General features: G+C 42.5%; 1 protein-coding gene across 2 annotated transcripts in view; it reads left to right on the forward strand.

The window, feature by feature from the left end:
- The first annotated feature begins 827 nt into the window (after positions 1-827).
- srm (spermidine synthase) overlaps positions 828-14615 on the forward strand; it is a 34736-nt gene continuing 20948 nt past the window's right edge. Inside the window, exons 1-3 of one of the 2 annotated variants that reach the window (XM_087980584.1) lie at positions 828-1094; positions 7145-7265; positions 11009-11101. In XM_087980584.1, the coding sequence (XP_087836710.1) occupies positions 964-1094; positions 7145-7265; positions 11009-11101 (345 nt within the window). In that variant the 5' untranslated portion in view covers positions 828-963. The remainder of the gene's footprint in view (positions 1095-7144; positions 7266-11008; positions 11102-14615) is intronic. The other variant, XM_043675584.2, reaches the window with a different exon arrangement.

The raw sequence follows: 14615 nt of genomic DNA on the forward strand, positions 1-14615 counted from the left end.
CACTCTCACACCTACTCTCGCCCCTTTCCCCCACTCACACTCTCACACCCACTCTCGCCCCTTTCCCCCACTCACTCTCTCCCCTTTCCCCCCACTCACTCTCTCCCCTTTCCCCCCACTCACTCTCTCCCCTTTCCCCCACTCACTCTCTCCCCTTTCCCCCACTCACTCTCGCCCCTTTTCCCCCACTCACTCTCTCACACCCACTCTCGCCCCTTTCCCCCCTCACTCTCGCCCCTTTCCCCCCCTCACTCTCGCCCCTTTCCCCCCCTCACTCTCGCCCCTTTCCCCCCCTCACTCTCGCCCCTTTCCCCCCTCACTCTCGCCCCTTTCCCCCCCTCACTCTCGCCCCTTTCCCCCCCCTCACTCTCGCCCCTTTCCCCCCCCTCACTCTCGCCCCTTTCCCCCCCCTCACTCTCGCCCCTTTCCCCCCCCTCACTCTCGCCCCTTTCCCCCCCCCTCACTCTCGCCCCTTTCCCCCCCCCTCACTCTCGCCCCTTTCCCCCCCCCTCACTCTCGCCCCTTTCCCCCCCCCTCACTCTCGCCCCTTTCCCCCCCCCTCACTCTCGCCCCTTTCCCCCCCCCTCACTCTCGCCCCTTTCCCCCCCCCTCACTCTCGCCCCTTTCCCCCCCCCTCACTCTCTCTCACGCCCACTCTTGGTTCCCCCCCCCCCCCGTTTCCAGGAAACCCCTGGTCCAAATCAGTTCAGGATCTAGCCCCGCCCCGCCCTCAGCTATCCACCCCGCCGATTGGCCGCTGCTTGAGCGCGCGGCCGGGCCGCGGCTGCCGATTGGCGGTTCCGGCCGTCACTCAACCGGCGCCTCGCGGTGTTGTCGTTGGGCGGCGAGGCCCCTGTAGGCCCCAGCCCTCCCGCTCCGTCAGTCAGTGAGTGAGGCCGGTCACTGAGGGTCGATACCGACACCCTCACTCACTCACTACCGAGAGCGGCCGCAAGCTCAGCCATGGACATCATCAAGCGCGGCTGGTTCACCGAAACCTCTACCTTGTGGCCGGGCCAAGCCATGTCCCTGGAGGTGGATGAGGTCCTTTACAACCAGAAATCCCCTTTCCAAGATGTGGTTGTCTTCAAAAGGTCAGCACGTTCTGAAACATACTGTTCAAGTTTCTGAATGAAAATGGAGCTTGTTCTGACTGAGGGCGGATGTACGTCCCTGAGGCATAGTCCAGGCCTCCACTGTCCTGACAGATCACACAGTCTTTACCCTAGTTCTTTAAACTGTAAGATCTGTTTTCTTCTCCATTTGCTCATTTGCCCTCTTATAAAATAAAAATCTGCCTTTCGTTGTTTAGTCTCGAGATGTGTTTGGTTTTGCTCAATCTGGTTCTCTCAGCCCTCTGCCAATGCCTTCATTATTCAGTGGATTTTCTCAGCAACCACTAAATGAAGTCATTGGGCAGTCCAGCTTCAACTGTGTACCCTGGCAGGGTTGATACCCAATGACTACTTCCCCATGGTGTAGGGAGTTAGTCAAACTGGGGGTGGGAAATAGGGAATGCAGTAGTGGTAAAGGACAGTATAGTTGGGAGCAGGATTTTGCCTAAATAAAATAATGTTGAGACAGGAAGGGTCCTGTACCCTCTGAATGTCTGTCTGTCTCGATCAAACCTTGAAGAGCAGCAAATCAATTTCTCTGCTGCTTCCACTTAACTGAAATATTTTATTCCTCTATTATATTACCATTGCACCTACTTTAGGACAAATATCAAAGCCTTAAAGAGTGTTCTTAGTGTTGGTCGCAATACTGAAACTGAGATCTACCCAGTGATATTTCTGAATCATCATTTTTTTTTATATACCTTTTATCAGTTTTCCCAACTTGCCTTATCCTACCACATAAATGCACCTTCATTCACCCCTCCTATTGTTGTTTTATCCTTGTCCCCCTTTTTCAAAGTTTTGTTTGTTTAGTTTATATGTTGCCTCCCCTCATTCTTGCTACCAAAGTATCATTTCTGTGATAGTTTTCATTGACTAGTGACTGCCATTTTCATCAGTCTTAAAGTTTGTGTTTATCCTCTTCACTGTTGACCCCACAAATTTTCTTGTTTGCAGACTTTTGTGTGCCCATATCCATTCCCTCTTTCCATAAAAGCCCTGATGAAACTTTTTAGGGAAACCAGTCCACCTCTTGAGTTTACTTCAAAATGAAGTTAAAACAATAGAAAAGTATCTTTCACCAGAGTTATGGGACACGATAGATCTGTGATTTTCTACTACTCAGTGTTGCTGTTATGAATGAATCCTTCACTAGAGTGTTTGTGTAGTTAATCAATATTGGATTTTAAATACTGTATACTCTTGTACCTTTTCTCAAAACTGAACAGACATGAATACATGAACTGAATAACTGAACTATGTGAATAGTGTGCATGAATGTCGTGGGTCTGCAGAATGACTGAGTCAATGGATAGTTTTTGGAGACCCTCGTTTTCTTAATATAACAGACTAGATAACTCTGACATAATGAACTAATGTCCCTCTTCTAAGCAATATATCTTTGTTCCTAATAATTTAGATTCTCTGGCAGATATCTCATACTTTACTGCAATCTTTTAATTGATTAACTTTTCTTGCATTCGTACATTTTTGTCATTTTTTTAAAATGAATGTAATTTAACTCCTGTGGTATCTGTCAGCTTCCTTTTTTGTAATGCTGGATTCCCTACACGTGGCATTTGATTTTGCACACTGGCAGATGGGAGCTGAATCAACAGAGCTTCTTATGACTTGGCTCACTCGCTAATACAAACAGTATTCTTGGATTGTAGTTATTTCAGAGTTCTTGCTGCTATTTTACTGAAATGAGCTTTGTCAATTTTTTTTAAGCAGTAACTACTCCAAACCTGTCAGCTTTTTCTGCTTATAAATCTATCTACTGTGATTTACACAGTAACTATGTAGCTTGGTACACATGGGTCTCACTAGGTTCAATTTAACAGTTCTTGTCTGGTCTCCTGAATGTTTCCTGTCATTCTCATCATAATACAGGCCCCAGGATGAGATAGTCAATAGAGATCCTTCAACCGAGAGTATTGAGCGCAGAATACCACCCCTCTATCACCCTTATGCTTAGAGTAGCTAATACGTGAGTAGCAGATACATGGGAACACCACCATCTGCAAGGTCCACCTCCAAGCTGCTCACCATCCTGACCTGGAAGTGTATTGCCTTCATAAATTCATTCACTGTTGCTGGGTCAATATCCTGGAATTCCCTTCCAAACAGCTTTGTGGGTCATCCCACAGCAGGTGGACTGCAGCAGTTCACAAAGGCAGCTCACCACTACCTTCTGAAGGACATGTAGGGCTGGGTAATAAATGCTTGCCAGCCAGTGACACCCACATCCCACAAAAATGAATTTTAAAAATTGTGATTGAACCAAACCTGGGCTTTTTGAATTCATATGAATTTTTTAAAACACTTGCTGCATTTAAAGTGCTTGATTTTTCTTTTTTAAATATTAGGTGCAACAAAATATTTTAAACTTATTTCAACATTAATCCCATCTTGCCTGTTGTAAAGTTACCTTTAGGTTTTTAAATCTAGTGTTTAACTTCTTGTAAATTTTTTGTAGTCTCTTTAATGAACAAAACTGAATCATTTGACAAAATGGAAAATGTTGGAAATAAACGGATGGTAGACAGCATCTGAGAGCAAAACAGCATATCAGACCATAACCTCTTATCAGACTATCAGAAACTCTCAAATTCTTGCTTAGTGCATAGATCTGAAAAATAGCAGTTTTTTTTTTGTGAGGTGCATGTTTATCATGTTCTGCTTACACATGATGCTGTGTTTTTTCATGTTTTTTTTATCTTGCCTGACTGATACGCATTTAACTAGATCTTTAATGTACATTTTAGTATCTCATTTTACATTAATTAAACATTAAATGCTCCATCAAGGAATAATTTAACAAACTATTCTACAGAAGTGTCTTTGAGGACTTTTTTTTCTTTTTTGATTTCTATCACTTCTGGAGACACAGATTGTAGCTGCTCCACTCTGGGGGATGCCCCTTCCATTGTGTGTATCCTTCTCAATTGACCATTCACACTTAATGAGTGTAGACAATAAGTCTCAAACTATATACTTTTGGAGTAATTTTTTTTCTCTCGACATTGAATCAATGACTACATTTTAATGTTTTCTACAGCATATAAAGTGCTTGTTCGTTTGTTTGGGTCATAATTGGTGCTGTGTGAATGAAAGCCCTTCTACCTGTAGAAGGTCATTGCAACTGAGCCTGCTATTTTCACCTAATGTACGTTTTCATCTTCCGGCTGATGAATGATTCCCTATTCCCAACTACCCATCTCAGTGCCAGGAAGGCCAAGGCAAGTTGTAGCACAATATTTACTATCACAGCTAAAGTTTATTTTAGAATGGACCTTAATATTTGCATTAATATTTTTCTAGCTTTTTATAAATAGGGAACAATGATTTTCATATATCACAAATTAAGGTCATTCGCAAATTCCATAGTTCCAGGGACTGTGAACCCAGTCTCTGCTGAGGTGGATCCTTTTTCTATGCTAAGTCTCACTTCCACTTCTTATGATCTTTTCTTTAATCGCTCATGGGACATTCCTGATGAAGAGCTTATGCTCGACACGTCCAATCTTCTGCCCCTCGGATGCTGCCTGATTGGCTGTGCTTTTCCAGCACCACATTTTTTTTGACCCATGGGTGTCACTGGCTGACCAGCGTTTATTGCCTGTCCCTTGTTGCCCTTCAGAAGGGGCAGTTCGCATGCTGTACATTAACCCATAATGCCCATACGTGAGGGAGTTCCAGAATAGTGACCCAGCTATACTAAAGAAACAGCAATATATCTCAAGTCAGGATGGTGAGTGGCTTGGAGGAAACTGGCAGCTGGTGGTATTCCCAGGGAACTGCTACCTTTTAACCTTTTAAGATGTAAATGGTTGTGGGTTTGGAAGGTGCAGTCTAAGGATCTTTGGTGAATTTCTGCATGCATATTGTAGGTAGCACACTCTGCTACTGAGCATCAGTGGTGAGGGCAGTAGACGTTTGTGGATGTGGCATCAATCAAGCAGCTGCTTTGTCCTGTACGGTGAAAGTGAGTACTGCAGATGCTAGAGATTAGAGTCAAGATTAGAGTGGTGCTGGAAAAACACAGCAGGTCAGGCAGCATCCGAGGAGCAGGAAAATCGACATTTCAGGCAAAAGCCCTTCATCAGGAATCCTGCTTCCTAATGAAGGGCTTTTGCCCAAAACATAGATTTTCCTGCTCCTCGGATGCTGCCTGACCTGCTGTGTTTTTCCAGCACCACTCTAATCTTGTCCTGTACGGTGTCAAGCTTCTCGTGTTGTTGAAGCTGTGCTCATCCAGGCAAGTGGGGAGTATTCCATCACACTCCTGACCTGTGCCTTATCGATGATTGACAGGCTTGGGGAGTCAGGAGAGGAGTTACTGCAGTATTCCTAGCTTCTGACCTGCTATTATAGTCACTGTGATGTGTCCAGTTGAATTTTTGGTAAATGGTAACTCCAATCATTTTGATAATGGGGGATTGATTCAGTGATGGTGAACTGTTGAATGAGAAGGGTGGTTGTTAGATTGTCTCTTATTGGAGATTCTCATTCCTGTGCATTCGTTCTGTGAATGTCATGAGTCTAGTGAACAAATTTACCTAATTTTAATGTTTCAGATCAACATTAGGGGCAGCAAGGTGGCCCAGTGGTTAGTACTGCTGCCTAATGGCACCAGGGACCCAGGTTCAATTCCAGCCTCTGGCGACTGTTAGTGTGGTTTTCCTCTGGGTGCTCTGTTTTCTTCCCACAGTCCAGATATTAGATCAGATTACTTAGTGTGGAAACAGGCCCTTCGGCCCAACAGGTCCACACCGACCTGCCAAAGCGCAACCCACCCAGACCCATTCCCCTACATTTTACCCCTTCACCTAACACTACAGGCAATTTAGCATGACCAATTCACCTAACCTGCACATTTTTAAACTGTGGGAGGAAACCGGAGCACCCGGAGGAAACCCAGGCAGACACGGGGAGAATGTGCAAACTCCTCACAGTCAGTCACCTGAGGTGGGAATTGAACCTGGGTCTCTGACGCTGTGAGGCAGCAGTGCTTACTACTGTGCCGCCCATAAAAGCACAATGGGTAAAACGTATCAGTTTGGTACCAAATATAACATCAAATCTGCGTTAGGTTGGAGTCAAGACAGTAGTTGGGGAGATACTATCAGTCACTTGGAGAAGGAAAAAGGGGAAGGAGATAACAAGGGTTCTAAGGGAATCAGGCAAGTTCAGGATCACCTGCAGTTGCTTACATTCAATACTTAGGTTCAGCCATACGCAATTACCATTTCAGCATTCAATATCACAGATCTCAGAAACCAGCCAGATGATATGTGCAGGTTAGGTAGATTGGCCATGCTAAATTGCACATAGTGTCCATGGATGTGTAGGTTTGGTGGATTAGTCATTGGGTTACAGGAATAGGGTAGGAGTAAGTCGAGGTGGGATGCTCTTCAGAGAGTCAGTGTGGACTTGTTGGGCTGAATGGCCTATTTCCACACTGTAGGAATTCTGTGATTTCTTGAAACTCTGTTCTTATGATCAATCACTGAAGAAATAAAAGTCAGTGCTCAGGGCTAAAATTACACGACTAGTGGGAAGACACTTGCATTTTTAAACTTCTTTTCAGTTGTCTGGCTGGTTTCTGAGATCTGTGATATTGAATGCTAAAATGGTCATTGTGTATGGCTGAACCTAAGTATTGAATGTAAGTAATTGCAGGTGATCCTGAAGTTGCCTGATTCCCTTAGAACCCTTGTTATCTCCTTCCCCTTTTTCCTCCTCCAAGTGCACTGTGACTGATAGTATCCCCCTAACTACTGTCTTGACTCCAATCTAACGCAGATTTGATGTTATATTTGGTATCAAACTGATACGTTTTACCCATTGTGCTTTTATAGAATTCTGTCTCTTCTTTCTTTTTTGGAAGCATGCCTCGCTTGAGTTTTCACAAGATACTTTTTAACTACAAAATATTTTTCAACTGCTTTGTGACATGACTGTATTAGACTGTAGAGCTTGAGGTGCCCTCTTGCAAACTAAAATTGTTTTTCTTGGTGCAGCAAAACCTATGGCAATGTCTTAGTACTGGATGGTGTGATACAGTGCACTGAAAGGGATGAATTTGCTTACCAAGAGATGATCGCAAATCTAACTCTGTGCAGCCATCCTAATCCTAAAAAGGTATGATTCAATTAACCTTTTTAGAATCTTTGGGAATAAAAATGTCACTGTTTGATTTTTTTTTTTAAAGAAAACATTGAATGCATTGTTAGCATTCTCTGCATAATCCGTTTGGAATCAAGGAATGTTGTTCCGAGCCAATTCTCAACCGTCACTACCGATTATCCAGTGACTTTAATTGTTTGTGTTTGACTTTGTTTACTGCACATTGTCGGTTTACCTATGTAACAGAAGTGACTGTATGTTCTTTAACAGTAATTCATTGGGTGTCTAAAGATGGGCAAGATTGATGCGCTGAAACAGCTTGCATTTATGTAGAGTAATGAAACGTGTGAAATCTAATGAGCTGCTTATGGTGCCTTTATTTTTAAAGTTGCCAAATAAATGACGGTTATTAACTGCATTAGACAAGAGAATATGCAACCGTTTGTTCTGTTTTTTTTCGCAAGTACTGACTGTACCACTCAAACTCCCTTCTGGTGCTCAAGTATGCAATCAGTCCTATGAAGAAAGGCAGCATAGATAACTGGGTACGGAGCATCTCATCTTTTTAGCAGTATAAATCATATTTAGACTCCTTTTAGAATGTAATTTCATTGACCCTGCGCACTAAGTTTCTGCTAAGAAATGTTATCCTATCATTGAGTTGTTCTAGCTTTTTCCCCAGCAATACATGTTTTATTACCTAGAGTCAACTTGTGGAATATCTCATCTACTTGAATCCATGTTGTATAGTAATCAAGGGGCAGAAATGAGTCCTCCAATAAAAGTATGAAGTACAAACTCGTTACAAGTAAATAATCACAAAATTCATCAAATAGCTCCTGCAGTGAGGGAATTTGGTGATGTAGTAATGAAAATCAGCGGGACCTTGGTGTGGTTATCTGGAGATCACTGAATCTAGAGATCAGGGTAGATAAATAAAGGCAGGTGGTTAAGAGGGCATATGGGATACTTGCCTTATTAATCAAGTCAAACAACAAAGAGGGTATGTTGGACCTGTATAAAACACCGATTAGGCAAAAACTGAAGTACTACGTACAATTTGAATCACCGAATTATAAGAATGATGTTGTTTTACTAGAGAAGGTTCAGAGGAAAGTTTTACCAGGATGCCTACTGGCCGTGCTAGAGGGTCTGACTGATTGGATAGGCCGGTGGTGTTTTCCTTGGAGCAGCAAAGATTGAAAGGGTACCCGATAGATGTGCATAAGATTTAGCAGGGCATTAACTAGGTAAGAGAGAACTTTTTTGCTATTAGAAGAGGGATCAGTAACTAAATGATGTAAATTTAAGGTAAGCGGTAAACGCTGAGAGTTGGGAACATTTTCCACCCAGAGGGTGCTCGAAGTCTGGAACTCACTGCCCTGAAAGGGTGAGTCAGAAACTCTTATAATATCTAAGCAGTATTTACCATGTTAAGGATGAAATGCTCAGCAGCCAAGCTGTGGAGAGGAAAGATTCAAACAGCTGTAAAGACAACAGCAGGACATAAGCACAACTTGCACGGCAGTACTCAATGCAAATTTAAAGTCTGTTGTAATATTAAACAAAAACCATGTTGAAAATAGTTTTATCCATGTCATGACAGTTGGATGGATGAGGATAGACTAAATCCTGGTTTGACATGTGGAATAAGTGCCCTGGTTCAGTGCACAACAAAGTTTTTTGAGGGCTCTTAAGATTTTCTTGAAGGCTACTTCTTGGTTTTACTTTCCAAGGGCTCCTTTCCATTCTTACTCACTCATTTGTTTAGGTGACTTCAGCCATCATGGTAATACCTTCTGTGTTGATGTTCATATGTGGTTTTTGGAAGCACTCGAACAGTTTTTTTTCCTAGAATACAAATGAAAGTTGAGAGAATTGTATTAGCTACATTGTTCATACTGTGTCAGCACAGACTCAGTTAGCCAAATAGAATTTACAGAATAATCGTGTGACTATGTTGCAAACTATGATAGCCTATTTGTGAACAGCAATTCAATTAAATTATGTAAAACTATTTAGTATTGTTGGTTGAGAGTTATTTATGACCAAGTATTACACTGTAGAACTCTGTGGGAAGAGGGAAGTGATTGCTGGGCCTCTTACTGAGATATTTGCATCAACGAAAGTCACACGTGATGTGCCGGAATATTGGAGGTTGGTGAGCGTGGTGCCACTGTTTAAGAAAGGTGGTAAGGACAAGCCAAGGAACTATAGACCAGTGAGCCTGACGCCGGTGGTGGGCAAGTTGTTGGAGAGAATCCTGAGGGACAGGATGTACATGTATTTGAAAAAGCAGGGACTGATTTGGGATAGTCAACATGGCTTTCTGTGTCTCTCAAACTTGATTGAGTTTCTTTTTTGAAGAAGTAACAAAGAGGATTGATGAGGGCAGAGCAGTAGCTGTGATCTGTATGGACTTCAGTAAGGCATTCGATAAGGTTCCCCATGGGAGACTGGTAAGCAAGGTTAGATCTCATGAAATACAGGGAGAACTCACTATTTGGATACAGAACTGGCTCAGAGGTAGAAGACAGAGGGTAGTAGGGGTTTGTTTTTCAGACTGGAGGACTCTGACCAGTGGAGTGCCACAAGGATCGGTGCTGGGTCCACTACTTTTCATCATTTTATATAAATGATTTTATTGTGAGCAGAAGAGGTATAGTTAGTAAGCTTGCAGATGACACCAAAATTGGAGGTGTCTGGACAACAAAGAAGGTTACCTCAGATTACAGCGGGATCTTGATCAGATGGATTAATGGGCTGAGAAGTGGCAGATGGATTTTAATTTAGACAAATGTGAGGTGCTGCATTTTGGGAAAGCAAATCTTAGCAGGACTTATACACTTGAGGAATTGGGAGGTCATGTTGCGGCTGTACAGGATGATGGTTATGCTACTTTTGGAATATTGTGTGCAATTCTGGTCTCCTTCCTATCGGAGAGATGTTGTGAAACTTGAAAGGGTTCATAAAAGATTTACAAGGATGTTGCCAGGGTTGGAGGATTTGAGCTAGAGGGAGAGACTGAATAGGTTTGGGTTGCTTTCCCTGGAGAGCCGGAGGCTGAGGGGTGACATTATAGAGGTTTACAAAATTGAGGGGCATGGATAAGATTAAATAGACAATATCTTTTCCTTGGGGTGGAAGAGTCCAGAACTAGAGGGCATAAGTTTAGGGTGAGAGGGGAAAGATATAAAAAAGACCTAAGGGGCAACTTTTTCACGCAGAGAGTGGTACATGAATGGAATGAGCTGCCAGAGGAAGTGGTATACAATTGCAACATTTAAAAGGCATCTGGATGGGTATATGAACAGGAAGGGTTTGGAGGGATACGGGCCAGGTGCTGGCAGGTGGGACTAGATTGGTTTGGGATATTTGGTCAGCACAGACGGCTTGAACCGAAGGGCCTAGTTCCATGCTGTACATCTCTGACTCTGAGCTGTTCATATCTTTCAAGTGCGGGTTTCTACTTAATGCTTTATCCAGGGGGTGGCTTACCAGTATTTATGTACTGTCTCTCTCCTGTAGTATGTGTCAACAGGGATTATGCACACGAATCCTGGAAAGGGTTCTCGGGTGATATTGCAAACACTAAGCCATGTTCTTTTGTGAGCAAATGCTACAGGCATTTAGGCAATCTGAAATTTGATGAAATTGCTGTTGAGTTTACATTCTTGATGGTTAAAGGAATTTGTTAGAAATGTATGCTGAATAGAAATATAATTGCTCAGATTAGTTTTTTTTCTTTCCAATTTTAGGTACTTATTATTGGAGGTGGTGATGGTGGTGTGCTGCGAGAAGTGGTCAAACATTCTGCTGTAGAGTCTGTAGCACAATGTGAAATCGATGAGGTAATGAAAATAAACAGTTGATTGAACAAGAAACTATTTTCTTCTGCTGTGCATCTCTATTTATTCTGCAGTGACATAAAAATTAGAAAACCTATCATACAAGACAGACTATTTGACCAGTTTCTATGTGCCACTGTTTATGGATCATTAAAATGCTTGTCACACTTGTCTCTCTGTGTGAGGGTATGTTTCTACTGTTTTCCTTCATGTACATTTCCAGTTTTTCCTTGAGCACACCTATGGAATCTCCCTCCAAACTACTCCTGTGGTAGCAAATTGTAAGCTTTTATCATTGTTTGCAAACATGTACAGCAAGTCCTTAATATTATGGCTGCATTTCAGGTAATATTGGTTCAGTTAAAGTTGTTAAATGAGTTGGGCTTTTCCATTTATAACAGTGTAAAAGCTCTGGTTTGATTCAGTAGGACTTCTCATCAGAAAAGAGATTGAGAGGTTGCAGATCTGAGATTTAGAGGGATCTGGGTGCTCTAACATGTGAATCATAAGGTTTTTATGCAAGTAATCAAGTAATTCGGAAAGCTAATAGAATATTTCTTGTCAGGGAAATTAATACAAAAGTAGGCAGGTTATTCTTCAGTTATATAGAGTGCTGGTGGTACTGCATGTGGAGCGTTGTGTACAGTATTAGTCTCCTACAAGAATGTAAATGTGTTGGAGGCAGTTCAGAGAAGGTTTACCATTCCTGGAATAGGTAGGTTGTCTTATGAGGAAAGGTGGCACAAAAGCTGGTATCCACTGTAATTTGGAGGAAGAGGTGATTTGATTGAAATATAAAATCCAGAGTGATCATGACTGGGTAGATGTGAGTCTGAGATGAATCTAGAAATAAGGGTCACTGTTTAAAAATCAGGGCTGTCATTTTAAAATAGAGCTGAGGCAAAAAAGGTTTTTGCTAGGCTTTTCCTTAAAAAGCCAGTGGAATCAGAGCCCTTGAATATTTTTACGGCAGAGATAGGTAGATTCTTGTTGAACGGGAGTGTGAAACGTTACCAGGAATAGGTGGGAATGCAGAGTGGAGGTTGCAGTCAGATCAGCCATGATCTTGGTGAACTGCAGGGTGGGGCTTGAGGGGCTGAAGGGATTACTTATGCTCTGGCATACTCCACATACAAAGAAAAATCAGCCATGAATGGTGAAGCATGTTCTGAAGTAGAAACCTGGGGAGATTGTGGAGGCATTGGTGGTGATCCTTTAGAAATCAAAGTCAGAGCGGGTCTCACAGGACTGGAAAATAGCTAATGTAACACATTGTTTTAAGATGGGTTGGTGAAACAAGACCGGAAACTATAGGCTAGTTGGACTGACCTCAGTTGTTAGTAAGATTTTAGAGTTCATTATTAAGGATGAGATTGTGGAGACTTGAAAGTGCATGGTAAAAATAGGGTTGAGTCAATATGGCTTCACCAAGGGGAGGTCATGCCTAAAAATTGTTAGAATTCTTTTCTTTTGAGGAGGCAACAGACAAGTCAGATAGGTGAACCAGTGGATGTGATCCATTTGGATTTCCCGAAGGCCTTTGACAAGGTGCCACACAAGATTGCTAAATAAGATAAGAGTTGTGGTGTTAGGGGCAGGGTGCAGGCATGGATAGAGGATTAGCTGTCTGATAGAAGACAGTGAATAGGGAGAAAGGGGTCTTGCAGGATTGTAGCGAGTAATTAGTAGAGTTCCACAAGGGCATTGTTGGGCGCACTATCATTCACGTTGTACATTAACGATCTGGACGAAGGAACTGAATGCATTATTGGTGAGTTTGCTGATGACCCAAAGATAGTTGGAGGAACAGGTGGTGTTGAGGAAGCTGAGATGCTGCGGAATGACCGGTTAGGAGAGTGAGCAAAGAAGCGACAATTGGAATATAGTGTGAGTAAGTGAGACATTATGCCCTTTGGTAGGAAGAATGTAGACAGACTATTTTCTAAATGAGCAAAGGCTTTGGAAAACTTGGGAGTCCTAGTTCAGGATTCTCTTAAGATTAATGTGAAGGTTCACTTGCCAGTTAGGAAGGCAAATGCAATATGAACATTCATTTCAAGAGGTTTAGAATACAATAGCAAGGATGTGTAACCTCAGCAATATAAGGCATTTGGTCAAACTGCATTTGGGTCCTGTATTAAAGAAAGGATGTGCTGGCATTGGAGGGGGTTCAGAGGAGGTTCTTGAGAATGATCTCCGGATGAAGGGCTTGACATTGGAGGAGTGATTGAGGACTCTGAGTCTGTACTCAATGGAGTTTAGAAGGTTGAGAGTAATCTGATTGATACAAGAATATTGAGTGTCCTGGATACATTATTGTTAAGTAGACTAGTAGGAGAGACTGGAATCTGAGGGGGCCATCCCTTTAGATTTGAGATGTGGAGGAATTTCTTCAGCCAGAAGGTGGTAACTTTGTGGAACTCATTGCTTCAGAAGGCTGTGGAAGCTAAGTCATTAATACCAAGATGGATAGATAGGTTCTTGATGAGGGAATCGAAGGTTACAGGGAGAAGGCAGGAGAATGGGGTTGAGAAACTTGTCAGCCATGATCGAAAGGCGGAGCAGACCCATTAGGCCAAATGGCCTATTTCTGCTTCTTTAGTTTATATAAACAGGCAGGGGGCTAGAAGAACACAGCAAGCCAAGCAGCATCAGGAGTGGAGATGTTGACGTTTTAGGTGTAACCCATCTTCAGGACCTTTTTCTGGCTCTATTCTCAAGGGGCTGAGTGGCCTACTTCTGCTCTGAACAATAAAACCATATGAAAAAGGAATAGGCCATTTGGCCTCTTGAACCTGCTCCATCATGCAATAAAATCACGATTGATCTGATATTGCTTGCTTTCACGTTTTTGTGCTTTCCCTATAACTCTTGCTGATCAAGAATCTGTCTGATCTATCCAAGGACTCTGTCCCACATCTCTCCGGGAAAAGGAATTTCAAAGACATTCAACCCTCAGAAGAAATGCCTCTACCTCTCAGTTCTAAGTTGGTGCCCCTTTTATTCCGCAACTGTGCCCTCTGGTCCTAGACTCCCATGAGGGGGAAACCTCCTCTCAGCATTTATCTTTCTAAACTCCATTTATGATCACTACTTCCTATGGGGTCTTTTATTTGGAATTCATTTATTAAATCTGCGTAGATCCCCACCGCCAGATCCAATACGGCCTGCTCCTTGATTGACTCCGTAACATTGCTCTTGGAAACTATCCCTAATGTGCTAATAAGTTATTGCCATAGATATGTTTTTCAATTTGATTCACCCAATCAACATGAAGATTAATGTACCCCATAATTATTACTCTTCATTTTACATGCTTCTATATATTGATTTTATAGCCTTGCCTCTGGAATTGCTACTGTTGGCAGTCAGGACATTTACCCCTACCAATCTTCTTTCCCTTGCTATTTCTTCTTACATCTACCCAAATGGGGATTCAACATCATCTGAGCTTAGATCATCTCTCTCAAATGTTCTCATTTTGTTTCTTCTTAACAATGCTATCTCAGTACCTTCT

This window comes from Chiloscyllium plagiosum, unplaced genomic scaffold, assembly GCF_037043375.1.
Source record: "Chiloscyllium plagiosum isolate Xiang-an unplaced genomic scaffold, Cpla_swu_hap1 HiC_scaffold_37, whole genome shotgun sequence".
Taxonomy (NCBI): Eukaryota; Metazoa; Chordata; class Chondrichthyes; order Orectolobiformes; family Hemiscylliidae; genus Chiloscyllium; species Chiloscyllium plagiosum.